The 15,305-nt window shown below is 47.4% G+C and overlaps 1 protein-coding gene across 1 annotated transcript in view; it reads right to left on the reverse strand.

The window, feature by feature from the left end:
* Positions 1 to 15,305, reverse strand: part of LOC128402100 (maestro heat-like repeat-containing protein family member 2B) — an 80,372-nt gene that overhangs the window by 32,247 nt on the left and 32,820 nt on the right. Inside the window, exons 19-27 of the mRNA XM_053365954.1 lie at positions 13,569 to 13,688; positions 12,011 to 12,136; positions 8,919 to 9,071; positions 8,458 to 8,484; positions 7,701 to 7,823; positions 6,632 to 6,711; positions 6,168 to 6,294; positions 2,668 to 2,763; positions 278 to 379 (exon numbers count right to left, since the gene is read on the reverse strand). Of these exons, the coding sequence (XP_053221929.1) occupies positions 278 to 379; positions 2,668 to 2,763; positions 6,168 to 6,294; positions 6,632 to 6,711; positions 7,701 to 7,823; positions 8,458 to 8,484; positions 8,919 to 9,071; positions 12,011 to 12,136; positions 13,569 to 13,688 (954 nt within the window). The remainder of the gene's footprint in view (positions 1 to 277; positions 380 to 2,667; positions 2,764 to 6,167; positions 6,295 to 6,631; positions 6,712 to 7,700; positions 7,824 to 8,457; positions 8,485 to 8,918; positions 9,072 to 12,010; positions 12,137 to 13,568; positions 13,689 to 15,305) is intronic.

The raw sequence follows: 15,305 nt of genomic DNA on the forward strand, positions 1-15,305 counted from the left end.
AGGCTCTCCGCGGGGCATACCGGGAGAGGCGGCCCCGTAGGTACGAGGGTCCTAGGTCGTGAAGGGCTTTAAAGGTCAAAACCAGCACCTTAAATATGACCCTGTACTCCACCGGGAGCCAGTGCAGCTGGAAAAGCACTGGGTGAATATGCTCCCATGGCAGAGACCCCGTGAGGAGCCTCGCTGCAGCATTCTACACCCGCTGGAGTCTTTGGGATAGTGGGCAGAGATGTGCAGACTGAGCAGCTGGCAAGCAGGTGAAGAGAAGGAAACTCACGGGGAGCTGATAGTTCTCCTGGAAGGCAGCGAGGGTCTGGGAGCTTGCCTGCAGCGCCCTCTCCCTGCTACAGTCCGATACGGTGAACCAGGGGTCTATGAGCTGTTGGCGGAGCAGGAAGGCAAATGCAACTGATGTTAGAAAATCTATTTTTGTTAAATTCCTATGCTGCCCTTCTTCTGACAATCACAGGGCAGTTTGCAATATAAAAACACAGTGCCAATTTTGTCCACCACATTAGCTATGGCTATTCTCACACAGGGCCTGCCACCATGATGCTGTTGTTGGAATTCTACTCAATATTGATCCAGAGCAGATTCCAACATATAGTTAGCAGAGTAAAAACTTAAACACGTTGCAGGGTTCCCCCCAAAATAGATCAGAAGCAATTGTATTTCATCCAGCAGAGCTTTACTGCTACTGGGACACGGGTGGTGCTGTGGGTTAAACCACAGAGCCTGGGACTTGCTGATCACAAGGTCGGCGGTTCGAATCCCCGTGACGGGGTGAGCTCCCGTTGCTCAGTCCCTGCTCCTGCCAACCTAGCAGCTCGAAAGCACACCAGTGCAAGTAGATAAATAGGTACCGTTCTGGCGGGAAGGTAAACGGCGTTTCCGTGCGCTGCTCTGGTTCACCAGAAGCGGCTTAGTCATGCTGGCCACATGACCCAGAAGCTGTACGCCGGCTCCCTCGGCCAATAAAGTGAGATGAGCGCCGCAACCCCAGAGTCGGCCACGACTGGACCTAATGGTCAGGGGTCCCTTTACCTTTACCAGCAGAGCTTTACTGCTACTGAAGGCAAATGAGCATGATGGTCACAAATCCAGTACATTCAGGATTGGCGCTGTCCATAAGAAATCCAGTTGCAGCAGACTTAATTTAAACTTACAATAACGTATAATACAGGCATACCTCGTGTTGTGTCCACTTCATGTTGCATCTTTTTGCGTTACATCCCGCGGCAAACTGGAAGTACCAGAATGGGTTATTTCCAGGTTTTGCCACTCGCGCATGCGCAGAAGTGCTAAATCGCGCTTCCCACATGCACAGGAGCACCAAATCGCACCACACGCCTGCGCAGATGCAGTGGTTTAAGTTGTGGGCATTTCACATGACGGACGGGCCTCCGGAACGGATCGTGTCCGTAACACAAGGTACCACTGTAAGTCTAAAACCTTAACGCTAAACATAGTATGCAGCAGACTTAACTTAAACTTACAATAACTTATAATAAGTCTATAAACTTTAACACCATATACAGAACACCACACCAGAAGGAAAAGAGATAGAAAGAGAAAGTGAAACCCAGGCTCCTTCTGGCCTCACTATTATAGTCAGCATGACCTTGACAGAAAGAGATAAGAGAACCAGTTTAAACCAACTGTACTCAGCTTCTCTGAAGAAATAACCCAAACATCATGAAGTTTCTTTCACACAGAGAAGCTTCCAGAAGCTTCCAGAACCCTCTTGAATTAAGCAGAATAGGAAAGATCTCTACACATCAGATCAAGACTTTCTGCACTAAGAAATGCAAACTGACAGGTGTATGCGTTGGTAACCCTGCAGCAAGACTACTGCAATGTTCTCTATGTGAGTCTCCCCTGGAAGACAGTCTGGAAGCTAAAATAAAAAAGGCAATTCATTCCTGAGTGATTTAGCAGAGCAGGGGCACCTCTGAAGGCAGTGATCCCGATCGTGGGGGAGGCCTTTGAAGCACCTCCAGCTGCCTGAAAAGGTCTCTAAATTGGTTGCCTAATCCAAACTATTGAACGCCAATAAAGAGAGTTTCTCCTGTTTATAATGAGATGAAAAAAATGTTGAAATATATATTTATAAAGAAACCAGAAGCATTCTTATTGGGCATTGTAGGAAGTGATATAAATAGAAAGGAATGTAAGCTGTTCTTATATGCAACAACGGCAGCAAGAATGTTATTGGCCCAAAAATGGAAGCAAGAAGAATTACCGACGAAAGATGAATGGAGGATGTAATTAATGGACTATGCAGAACTGGACAAACTAACAGGAAGGATTCGAAATCGGCAGGACCAGGAATTCACAGAAGACTGGAGTTAATTTACAGATTATTTGAAAAGTATTTGTGACGACCAGACTACGTTTGTAGGCTTGCAAGAAGTTTTGTGAGGAATATTATTGGAATTATTGCAAAAATGGATAAGGGGGAGGAGGATTAGCTATGACAATTAAAGGTAATAAGAATTTAAGAAATGCATAAGAAGTGGTTAAAACGGCGGATCATCAGAGGTGCTGAGGGAAGTCCAAAAAAAGATTGTATAAATGATGAAGTTTTGTGGTATGTATCATAATTTATAGGTTAAAATTAATAAAAATTATTATAAAAAAAGAGAGAGAGTTTCTCCTGCTGCTCACCTGGAACATCTCAACTATCAGCTCAGGTGTTGGGTGGTCCTCTACGATGCTCGTCACGAGTTTCCTGAGGGCGTCCATAGAGCAAGAGTACAGGGACTGGAAGCATGATGATGATAATAATAATAATAATAATAATAATAATAATAATAATTTATTATTTATACCCCGCCCATCTGGCTGAGTTTCCCCAGCCACTCTGGGTGGCTTCCAATCAAGTGTTAAAAACAATACAGCATTAAATATTAAAAACTTCCCTGAACAGGGCTGCCTTCAGATGTCTTTTAAAAAGAAGATAGCTGCTTATTTCCTTCACATCTGAAGGGAGGACGTTCCACAGGGCGGGCGCCACTACTGAGAAGGCCCTCTGTCTGGTTCCCTGTAACCTTACTTCTCACAATGAGGGAACTGCCAGAAGGCCCTCGGTGCTGGACCTCAGTGTCCGGGTAGAACGATGGGGGTGAAGACGCTCCTTCAGGTATACTGGACCGAGGCCGTTTAGGGCTTTCAAGGTCAGCACCAACACTTTGAATTGTGCTCGGAAACCTACTGGGAGCCAATGTAGGTCTTTCAAGACCAGTGTTAATGTGATCCCGGTGGCCGCTCCCAGTCACCTGTCTAGCTGCCACATTCTGGATTAGTTACAGTTTCTGAGTCACCTTAAAGGGTAGCCCCACATAGAGCGCATTGCAGTAGTCCAAGCGAGAGATAACCAGAGCATGCACCACTCTGGTGAGACAGTCTGCGGGCAGGGAGGGTCTCATCCTGCGTACCAGATGGAGCTGGTAGACAGCTGCCCTGGACACAGAATTAACCTGCGCCTCCATGGACAGCTGTGAGCCCAAAAGGACTCCCAGGCTGCGCACCTGGTCCTTCAGGGGCACAGTTACCCCATTCAGGACCAGGGAGTCCCTCACACCCGCCTGCCCCCTGTCCCCCAAAAACAGTACTTTAGTCTTGTCAGGATTCAACCTCAATCTGTTAGCCGCCATCCATCCCTACAATGCAAGTAGGGAGCTTGGAGGGCCAAGCTAGATGGGACGTCTGGAGATCCATGCTGGATTGGCATCAGTTTTAAAAAAAATGCTCTAATAAGCAGCTGCAGAGGTCCAGTCGGGACATAGGACGCAGCCTTGCACTGACTCAGACACTGGGTCCATTTATCTCAGTATTGTTCAACTGATAGCAGCTCCCCAAGGTGTCAGGCAGGAGCCATTCTTTCCCCCGAAATATTTTATTGTTTTTACTTATTTCTGCAAGAAGCAACCATCAGTCTTCAACAATCCCACCCACCCCAGCAGAAGCGCCAAATGGCTATATAATTTCATTTAACGTTTAAGTCATTTCAGTTTTAGCATTCCATAAGTCCTTGGAGGCCTATAACCAGTGTTTTTTTGAGGTCTTTAAAGGGAAAAGTAGTGTCGGTACTCACCATGAAGTTGGTACAGTAAGTGGCACACTTTTATTTTTAATTTAAAAAAACTATCAAAGATAAAACGATTGCACATAGTCAAAGAATCATCTCCGAATACTCCATAGTGCTTTATCAAAGTGTATATGCTAATATCATCACAAACTTAACACAAAAATAAGACATAACAACCTCCATTGATTGAACTGTTGTCCACAGCTCAAAAGATATATTGTTTCCGCAGCAGTGCTGGTCTGCAAGGTTTATACAAAAGCAGAAGCGGGGGGGATAATAATATTTAAAATATGTGCTTCATGTGCTCCAAATTGTGCTGTGGACCAGGAAAAGATCACTGCCTATAACCATGTTCTAGCAATGTCACATACATAACTATGCCAGGTTGATTGAAAAGCAGTGATTTTCTTGTCTGTTCGGCTGTTGTGGACAGGGCTTGTCAGTTGCCCATTAACATCATGTCCCAGAGTTGTGTGATCTCAAGCAGGGGTAGGTCTACACTGGTCAGTTCTAACGTTAAAAATGTGTTATAAAAATGTGACACCAGACGGTGCTGTAGGGCAGCGATCCGCCGTCAATGGGAAATTGCATTGACAGCTATTATTATAGTTACAGATAGGTAGCCGTGTTGGTCTGCCATAGTCAAAACAAATTTTTTTTTTCCTTCCAGTAGCACCTTAAAGACCAACTAAGTTAGTTCTTGGTATACCAAGAACTAACTTAGTTGGTCTTTAAGGAGCTATTATTATGTGTGTGTTTTTACAGCGTTTTTACAATCAGTGTAGATCCAGCCTAGGTCTGCATTCCTACTTGGAGGTGCTAGAGATTGAAACTGGAAAGAGTCTGGCTGCTGGATCAGGCCGAAGAGAGCTGATTTAGTCCAGCATTCTGTTCTCATAGTGGCCAGCTAGATGCCTTTTGGAAGTCTGCAAGCAGGACACGAGCAGAAGAGGATTTTTCTGTTGGGATACTGCCAGGGAGACAAAGGCCGTCATGCCTCCACGTCGTCTCCTGGTCTCCCGTAGAACAGTATCAGTCAATTAGCAACATGAGCCTCAGAAATAGCTGTCCACATTCCAGGAATCGTGCACGCCCTTTTCGCAGAGTTTCCACAACGGAAGATTCACCCAGGAGAGCAGCATATTTACAGCTTTATTCAGCGGTGGTCAGAACAAAGGAAAAACATGACTGCCTGACTTAGTGTCGAGGCAACAGAGAGAAAACAAAAGCTATATACAAAACAAACTTCCTGTGAGCCGGAAGTACGTAGGCTTGTGACACACAACTGCCTGATCCCTTTTTAAGGTGGAACGGAAATATCCTAACATTTTCCGCATCCTGTGGAATGCATTTTCCCACATTCATTATATGCAGTATGCGAATTTTTGTGTGAATTCTCGGTTGAATAACTGCACCATGAAATTTGGAGAGGTGAGGATGACTCTCTCTCTCTCTCTCTCTCTCTCTCTCTCTCTCTCTCTCGGAAGCTTGTATTAAAATGTGACCTAAATTGAACTCCCACCCAGTGCTGAATTTACATTTAAGCTAAACAAGCTATAGCTCAGGGCCCCACTCTCTTGGGGGCCCCCCAAAAAATTAAAGGAAAAAACCACTGGATGTACATTTCCAAAATATAAGATAAAAAAACCCAAATAAAATAAAACCTACCTACAGCAACAGTGTTTTGTGTTGTGTAGGCTCCTATGATGTAAGTCATGGGCCCCACCTGCTAGCCTGCTCCCTAAAATATCACTGGTTTGCTCCTTTCTATATATAGGGTGCCTACATTCTGCATGGACTGGTCGCAAGGCAACATGTGCAAATGGCTTTAGATACCTATTAGGTCCATAAATGACCATAGAGCATATATTCAACACAGAAAACAGCGACAATTTGTTGTTGACAGCTGGACAAATAAAGGGCCCCGTTACCTTCAGTAGCTTAGGGCCTCATCAAACCTAAATCTGGCCCTGATCCTGCTCTTTGGTGTGATCCGGGCAGTGGCCAATCAGATGCACCCAGGAAACTCCCATGTGGATGAGAAAAGAGGATCTGGAAATAAACTTTTGCCACCTACCTCGATCTTTAGAGCATCCCCTGCCGTCTCTTTCAGCTGCTCCAGGGAAGGAAGAGGAAACAAACTTTTGATGCTCTGATCGAGGAGATTGCGAATTTCCTCCATGGCCAAACATGGCTTCAGTTTGCTGGCAGGAGGAAGGTGGACTGATAGGTCACACAGGAGAGACTTGTGGACATCTGAAGAATAGTAGGCTGGACCTCAGTTTGGTTGTGGAACATTTGCTCCCACAAGAGGGAGCGATGGCTGTTGCCAAAGTCTCTTAAACAACCCAGACAGAATCCAAAGAGGAATAGCTCAACTGATAGAACGTGAGACTCTTTAATCTCATGGGTCATGGGTTCGAATCCCACACTGAGCAAAAGATTCCTGCATTGCAAGGGGTTGGACTAGAGGACCCTTGTGGTCCCTTTATGATTCTGTGAAAAGAAATTATGTGGAAAACTGCTAAGAAACACACCTACCTCAGGAATGCCAGGGCAGTGATGGCTTGGGGACGAAGTGCAGTATTCAGAGAGTCGAGCGGTTCCTCCTTGATAAAATCCTGTGAACACAAGACGGGCAAAGGGCAAAAGGAATTGAGGGTGGGGGGGAAACCCTTGAGGGGCAGAGAGATTTCCTCCACTGACATGCCATGGTCTCTATGGTTTCCAAAGGATACCAAGAAGGGATCAAGCACTCTTTGCTAAGCCAGTGATTACCGTATTTTTCGCTCCATAAGATGCACTTGACCATAAGACGCACCTAGTTTTTAGAGGAGGAAAACAAGAAAAAAACATATTCTGAATGAAACAGTGGATGTATGATTTTTGTGGTTCATGCTGTGGCCACAGCCTCCTTTATTGCTAGATTCCCTTATCTCCCTCCCCTTTCTTCTCCTTTTCTTCTAATTTCTCTCCTCACTGATTTTGTCTTCCTGTCTCCTCTCCTTGCAAGTTCGCTGTCTTTACCTCCTCCCTCCCAGGCAGCCTCCTTTATCGTTAGCGTCCCTTATCTCCCTCCCCGATCGCTTGCCGATCAGCTGCTTGGCGGCTTTGTTTCAACACCCCCTTTCCTCTTCTAAGAAAAAATGCACGATCTGCTTTTTACCCCTGGGCAATTTGGCTCCAGGGACCACACATTCGCTCCATAAAACACATAGACATTTCCCCTTACTTTTTAGGAGGAAAAAAGTGCGTCTTACGGAGCGAAAAATACGGTAACTTACCTGAAAGGCTAAGGGGCAATCAATCCATGAGTGAAGGATACAGAGGCGACATTTTAGGAGCACCAAGGTGCCGCCGCTGCATTTAGCCACAAAAGTACATTTGCACTACAGGGCTGACCTCTGGGAAAATAACGCCGTTCTGAAAATATGGAGCAGGAGCTGGCTGTGCACAGTGCCTATTGGCTGGGAGCCCATGATGTCATCAGGAAACCTACCCCCTTACAATCCTAGGAGAGGTTCTGCACCTTTGTTAAAAAGTTTCACGCAAAGGCCTCTCTGAGTGATCGGGGCTGCCATAGCCTCAGGCAGAATGTCAGGTTCCTCACCAACAAGATGTCCAGGAGCTCCTTTTTGCAAGTTAAGGTGAAGTTCTGGAAGTCCTGGGTCTCACAGATAGCCTGGCAGATATCTGTGGTGCTCTCAACAAAGGCCAGCTTGAGATTGGAGTCCTGCGTTGCCAAAAGAAAACATGCAACCCCCCCCCTCAAACTATTATATTAGGAAACATTGCTCCGCAGAAACAGATATAGTATGCAAAAATGTTTATATATGGAGGAATTCTCAATAAAATTTGGGTGAATTTGCACAAAGGGGAGAGAGCTGTAGTGCTGCTTTTAAGTTTTCCATTGGGGTCAGCTGGTTGGCCACAGTCAGAACGGGGTGTTGAGCTAGGTGGCACGGGCGGCGCTGTGGTCTAAACCACTGAGCCTCTTGGGCTTGCCGATCAGAAGGTCAGCGGTTCGAATCCCCGCAACGGGGTGAGCTCCCATAGCTCTGTCCCAGTTCCTGCCAACCTAGCAGTTCGAAGCACGCCAGTGCAAGTAGATAAATAGGTACTGCTGCGGAGGGGAAGGTAAACGGCGTTTCCGTGCGCTCTGGTTTCCGTCACGGTGTCCTGTTGCACCAGAAGTGGTTTAGTCCTGCTGGCCACATGACCCGGGAAGCTGTCTGTGGACAAACACCAGCTCCCTCGGCCTGAAAGCGAGATGAGCACCGCAACCCCATAGTTGCCTTTGACTGAACTTAACTGTCCAGGGGCCCTTTACCTGTTCAAGACTCCAAGTCAGATAATTTCTTGCTCACCTTATTTTCAATGCTGACGCCCAAAACCTGGACAAATGAAATGGACAAATTACCTGGACAAATTGCCAAATAACAAACACAGCACAACAGTCAGCCCATTATCATCATCTTCTATTATTACTGTTACTATTAATATTATTAAAATTTGCATACCGTCCTTCACCTGAACTTTACAGGGCAGTACACAACATAAAAGTACAAAATGAGAAACCAAAATACACAACGGAAACAATAATATACACAAATAAACCAATAAACCCCTTCTCACAAGCACATTTAAAAGGACATAGGTTTTTGGGTGAGCTTTCCATCCTGCCCTCCACAAAGACCTACAACGAAGGTTTCGAAGGACCTCTTAGTGCTGGCAGGGATAATGGGTCCTTGACTAAGGCCCATTGAACTTTGCCACCCTCTGGAACCAGCTCTGTGGCAAAGACCACTCTCTCCTTTAAAGCACTTGCCTGGCAGCTCTTCCGGTAATAGCAGAGGACGTTCTTCATTATGTCGGCCTCCACCCTGGGCAGGAGGAGCTCCTTGGGGGCTTGGAGAGCCACCTTGCCATAGGTGAGCATCAGCGTTTGGTGGACGTGACCCCGTCTGCCCTGCTGGTAGTCCTGAGCAACAGAAAAAGTTACTGGGCATGGGTGCTTCTTGTTCCATTTTGGCAGCCTCCGCATGAGCTGTTTAACTTTAAACCTGAAATCACCAGTCTTGTTTTCACTTTTTGCAGAGAATCTAGACCACATCGTCGCCAGATTCTTGCTACCCAGTGTTTTCAGCCCTGTCCTCCTTTATTTTTTGCCAACCTGATTTGTGGCTATTGTTTTTCCAGCTAACAAAGAACTGAAGCACCAGCTTGCTCAATGAAAACTGGCAAATGCTTTTTATGGTTTTTCAGTGCTAGGTAAAGGTAAAGGGACCCCTGACCATTATGTCCAGTCGTGGCCGACTCTGGGGTTGCAGCGCTCATCTCGCTTTATTGGCTGAGGGAGCCGGCGTACAGCTTCTGGGTCATGTGGCCAGCATGACTAAGCTGCTTCTAGCGAACCAGAGCAGCACACAGAAACACCATTTACCTTCCCACCGGAGCGGTACCTATTTATCTACTTGCACTTTGACGTGCTTTTGAACTGCTAGGTTGGCAGGAGCAGGGACCGAGGAACGGGAGCTCACCTCATCATGGGGATTCGAACCGCCAACCTTCTGATTAGCAAGTCCTAGCTCTGCGGTTTAACCCACAGCGCCACCTGCGTCCCTTTCCAGTGCTATCGTACTTTTAATTAGTAGCTTGCTCCTTGCAGATCCTATTGCTTCCTGTTCGGCACAGCAGCAGCAATACTGACAAAGAGCCACTTTATCCTTTAATTACCCTTTAATTGCTTATTGCCTGTTTGTTCTCCCTCTCTCTCTCTCTCTCTCTCTCTCTCTCACCCACACCCACACACCCACACACCCACACAGAATAACTGATCTCCTCTTTTTTTAAAACAACAACAACACCATGAATTTATTTTAAGTATTATTTCCAGAAGCTCACTCATCTGAATTTGGGAGCTCTCTCTCTCTCTCTCTCTCTCTCTCTCTCTCTCTCTCTCTCTCTCTCTCTCTCTCTCTCACACACACACACACACACACACACACACACACACAACAACTGATCTCCTCTTTTCTTAAAAAAACCCCACAAATTTATTTTAAGGATTATTTCCACAAGCTCACTCATCTGAATTTGGGAGGGGTAAAGGACCTCATGAATCTCTGCAAAACCTGCAACGTCCTTCACTAAAATGAGCTTGTAAACAGCAACTTTATACCCCCTCCCTCAGCAAGTCCCTCAGCAAGTCCCAAATGACACCCCAAAGGAGATTTTTTAAAGAGCAAGTGTGAGGAGGAAACAGAGAGGGTGTCATGCCCCCGTAAGTCCATGCAGGATGCTCCACGGGCAGCAAACCAGGTCTGGGCTAGCGGGAGCTCATGTCTCTCCTGGCGCTGTGCAGAGATAAAGCAGAAATGCTGACAGGGAGGCCATGGGCTTGAGGAGGAATTAAAAAGCAGAAAGCTGAAAGAAGCAGCGGGGGAGAAAGGAGTTCTTGAGAGGCATTCCACTCTGCTTGCAGAGTAAGCAGTTTAAGGGAACAGAGATAAAAAGGTGGTGCCTTCTAAGGCAGACCGGAAAGAAATGTCAGATGAGAAAAGGGATTTGCAGAGCACGGAAAGCCCTCAAACCTGGAATAATAGTAAAGGAACAAGAAATAGAGAGATTGGATTCAGAATCATAGAATTAAGGGACCACCAAGGGTCGTCTAGTTTAGGCATAGGCAAATTCAGCCTTCCAGATGTTTTGGGACTACAACTATGTGGAGCTGCCCTTGAGACTGACCCAGAAACTCCAGCGGGTGCAGAATGCCGCGGCAAGGCTCCTTAGGGGGTCCTTGCCGCGGGATCACATTCGCAACGGTGCTATATCAGCTGCACTGGCTCCCGGTGGAGTACAGGGTCAGGTTTAAGGTGCTGGTTTTAACCTTTAAAGCCCTATACGGCCTAGGACCCTCGTACCTACGGGACTGCCTCTCCTGGTATGTCCCACAGAGAACCTTACGGTCTTCAGACAAAAACATCTTGGAGGTCCCAGGCCACAGGGAGGTTAGGCTGGCCTCAACCAGAGCCAGGGCTTTTTCGGCTGTGGCCCCGATCCGGTGGAACGCGCTGTCCCAAGAGACTAGGGCCCTAGGGGACTTGACATCTTTCCGCAGGGCTTGCAAGATGGAGCTGTTCCACCAGGCCTTTGGCCAAGGCACAGTCTGACCCCCTCCTTTGGCAATCCTCATAGAACTCTAGCCCCATGGTTGCCATTAATTTGATTTTGAATTGATTTTAGAATGAATTGATTTTAGAATGCATTTTCAATTGATTGTGATTTTATGTAAACTGTGTTACTTTTATTGTTGTCAGCCGCTCTGAGGCCGGCTTCAGCTGGGGAGGGCGGGATATAAATAAAATTTTATTATTACAGAGGTACCTCGGGTTACATACGCTTCAGGTTACAGACTCAGAAATAGTACCTCGAGTTAAGAACTTTGCTTCAGGATAAGAACAGAAATCGTGCTCTGGTGGCGCAGCGGCAGCAGGAGGCTCCATTAGCTAAAGTGGTGCTTCAGGTTAAGAACAGTTTCAGGTTAAGAATGGACCTCTGGAACGAATTAAGTACTTAACCCGAGGTACCACTATTATCCCTAGCTAACAGGACCAGTGGTCAGGGATGATGGGAGTTGTAGTCCCAAAACATCTGGAGGGCCAAGTTTGCCTGATCTAGTCCAACCCCCTTTAATGCAGGAATCTCAGCGAAAGCATCCCTGACAGATGTCCATCCAACCTCTGCTTAAACACCTCCTAGGAAGGAGAGTCCACCAGCTCCCAAGGGAGACCGTTCCCCTACTGAACCGCAATTACTATCAGAAAGTTCTTCCTGGTGTTTAACCGGAATCTCCTTTCTTGTAAGGCAGTTCTTAAACCCACAACGTTTAACCCAGAAGAGGAGTCTCTCTTCCATTACCTTGTAGCGGCTGATGATAGAGGACATCTTAATTTTCAGACCCATCCCAGCTCCAAATTCCTGCAACGTGGCTAAGGTCAGATCTAAATGTCCCACGGCTGAGAAAGAAAGGATCTGGATGATCTTCTGTAAAGTGGAATAGAAATAGAAAAGAATCAGCTGGCCAGCCTTGTCAGGTCTCAGTGCTTTCTGTTTTTATGTTTAGTTATGTTTGGGACGCGGGTGGTGCTGTGGGTTAAACCACAGAGCCTAGGACTGCCAATCAGAAGGTCAGCGGTTCGAATCCCCGCAGTGGGGTGAGCTCCCGTTGCTTGGTCCCTGCTCCTGCCAACCTAGCAGTTTGAGAGCACGTCAAAGTGCAAGTAGATAAGTAGGTACTGCTCTGGCGGGAAGGTAAACAGCATTTCCGTGCGCTGCTCTGGTTCGCCAGAAGCGGCTTAGTCATGCTGGGCACATGACCCGGAAGCTGTACGCTGGCTCCCTTGGCCAGTAAAGCGAGATGAGCGCTGCAACCCCAGAGTCAGTCATGACTGGACCTAATGGTCAGGGGTCCCTTTACCTTTACCTTTATGTTTTAAGTGATTTTTATACACTGTAATTTTTATTTTATTTTTTGCAATTGTTATGTATCCTGCTGAGGAGCTTGGGTGAGGAAGAGAATACAGAAATATCTGAAATTTTTTTAAAAAAGAAATACATACTAATCCCAGAGACAAAAATGGATGCCATGAGTTTGAGGTCAAACATTTTGATGATGTCTTTATGGCTTTTCCAGATCACTTCCTGGTTTGACGCTGTGCGTCTGTGCATGATCGCGCACATGTCGTTTGCGCCAAAAATGGGAGCTGCCTGGGTCATGAAATTCAACTCAGTGTTAACATGTTGCAGGATTCCCAAAAAATAGACCAGAGGCAATTGTATTTCATCCAGCAGAGCTTTACTGCTACTGAAGGCATATGAGCATAATGGTCACAGATCCAATACATTCAGGGTTGGCACTGTCCATAAGAAATCCAGTTGCAGCAGACTTCATTTAAACTTACAATAACTTATAGTAAGTCTATAAACCTTAACACTATATACAGAACACCACACCAGAAAGAAAGAGAGACAGAAAGTGAAACCCAGGCTCCTTCTAGCCTTACTTTCATGGCCTTGAAAGAAGAGATAAGAGAACCAGTTTAAGCCAGCTGTACTCAGCTTCTCGTAAGAAATAACCCAAACATCACGAACCTTCTGCTTGTTTCTTTCACACAGAAAAGCTTCCAGAACCCTCTTGAATGAATTAGAATAGGAAAGATCTCTACACGTATTAGAGCAATACTTTCTGCACTAAGAAATGCAAACTGACAGCCTGGACCTTGTATTCTACCACCCACGGCATTTTTGGTGTGAGGGGGCGTTGGAAGAAACTGCCACTAGTAATATTGTACTTTTGTGTGGATGTTAATTGCAGACGGTTTGTGGAGCAGGGTCTGAGAAGCAGGGTATGTAGCAAAGAGACAAAGCAAAGAAATCACATTTGAAGGGTTCAGAAGTCGTCCCACCAGCATCGCACCTCTCTCTCTAGCTGTTCCATATAGTTTGCGTTTTCTATCAAGTGCTTCATCCGACTCTGAACAAAGGCTGGGTCTTCACAACAGGTCAGGGCAATTCCCAGAGATTTATAGAGGAACCTCTGAAAAGGAAGAATAAGGGAAGGACAGGCTAGGTCAGGGGTCGGCATCCTAAGGCCCATGGGCCAGAAGTGGCCCATGGGGGTCGTTAAACTGGCCCACGAGCCGTCCCCAACTGAGCCACTCTGTGCTGGTCCCATGGGTTAACCGTGAGGCGAGGTCCAAGTCCAGTCCGTGGTCGAGGGTGCAGTATGGAGGCAGTCCATCAAAGCTGAAGCTGGGTCCAAGGCAGGGAGTCGGGTGAGGTCAGGAGCAGGGTGCAGGCAGGAACTGGCTACCAACAAATGTTGCTCCTGCAACTTGGGACTGGGGCTGGTTGGCTTTTATCTGCCCCGAGGCATAGGGTGGCCCTGATCCACAGGTGACTCGCCTCTCCTGGCCTGGAGGCCAGCACACCTCCTGCGGGAAGTTAGTTCCCTCTGCCACTCTGCCCTGAGCCTCTGCAGCTCAGGAGAGGCTGGAGGGTGACCGGACCCAGAGGCAACCTCAGCTTCCCCTGACGGGGCTGAGAGTAGAGCACTTGCAGGCAATGGGTCCTCCATCACCTCAGGAGCCAGAGCAGACTCAGCTGGTGCCTGCACCTGAGGATTCAGCACAGGTGAGGACCCTTCAGGCTCAAGCCCCAGCCCCGGCTCAGCTGGTTCTGGAGGCGGGGAATCCTGTGCAGGCTGGGATTCCTCAGGTTCAGCCTCCGAGTCTGAATCCCAGGCCATCACACACCCGCTCGGCAAGTCCCTGCGCGCTGTGCTAAACCAGCACAGCATGGTGCGGGGACTCACTTCTGCAGTGCTGGAAATAGCACCTGCACATGTGCAGAGGCCAGAAATCATGGGAGCACATGCGATCCGGCCCACGGAGGGATCTCTGTTGGAGTGAACCAGCCCAGGTGAGGTAAACCTTGCCGACCCCGGTGCTAGATGTTGATGTTTGGATTTGGATTTGATATCCCGCTTTATCACTACCTGAAGGAGTCTCAAAGCAGCTAACATTCTCCTTTCCCTTCCTCCCCCACAACAAACACTCTGTGAGGTGAGTGGGGCTGAGAGACTTCAGAGAAGTGTGACTGGCCCAAGGTCACCCAGCAGCTGCATGTGGAGGAGCGGAGACGCGAACCCGGTTCACCAGATTACGAGTCCACCGCTCTTAACCACTACACCACACCGGCTCACCGATCAGAGCAGGTGCATCGTGGGAGAAGAACAAAGGAAGCTGGGTTAGGCTGGGTTATACCATTGGTCCATCTAGCTTAGTATTGTCTACATTGCAGGAGTGCCTACTTGGCCCAGTGACTGTGGATGCCTGGGACTGTTGGTGCCACACAGTGTGCATGGCCCTGGCCCTGAAATTTGTGAGTGTCTGGTCCCTTCATGGGGAATTTTGTGGGTGCTCAGGCACCCAGGGCCCTGGGTGCTACACTGACTGGCAGAGGCTCTCCAAGGTGTCAGAGTGGGTGCTCTCTGAGTTCTAACTGGAGATGTTGAGAACTGAACATGGGACCTTTTACATGCAAAGAAGATGCTCTACTAAGGGAGCTAGAGAGAGGACCATCGGAGAAACCTCATCTTCCCCACTAGGGATGACATGTTTCCAAAGACTTACCAGCTATAAAAAAAGGGAGA

This window comes from Podarcis raffonei, chromosome 1 (genome assembly GCF_027172205.1).
Source record: "Podarcis raffonei isolate rPodRaf1 chromosome 1, rPodRaf1.pri, whole genome shotgun sequence".
Taxonomy (NCBI): domain Eukaryota; kingdom Metazoa; phylum Chordata; class Lepidosauria; order Squamata; family Lacertidae; genus Podarcis; species Podarcis raffonei.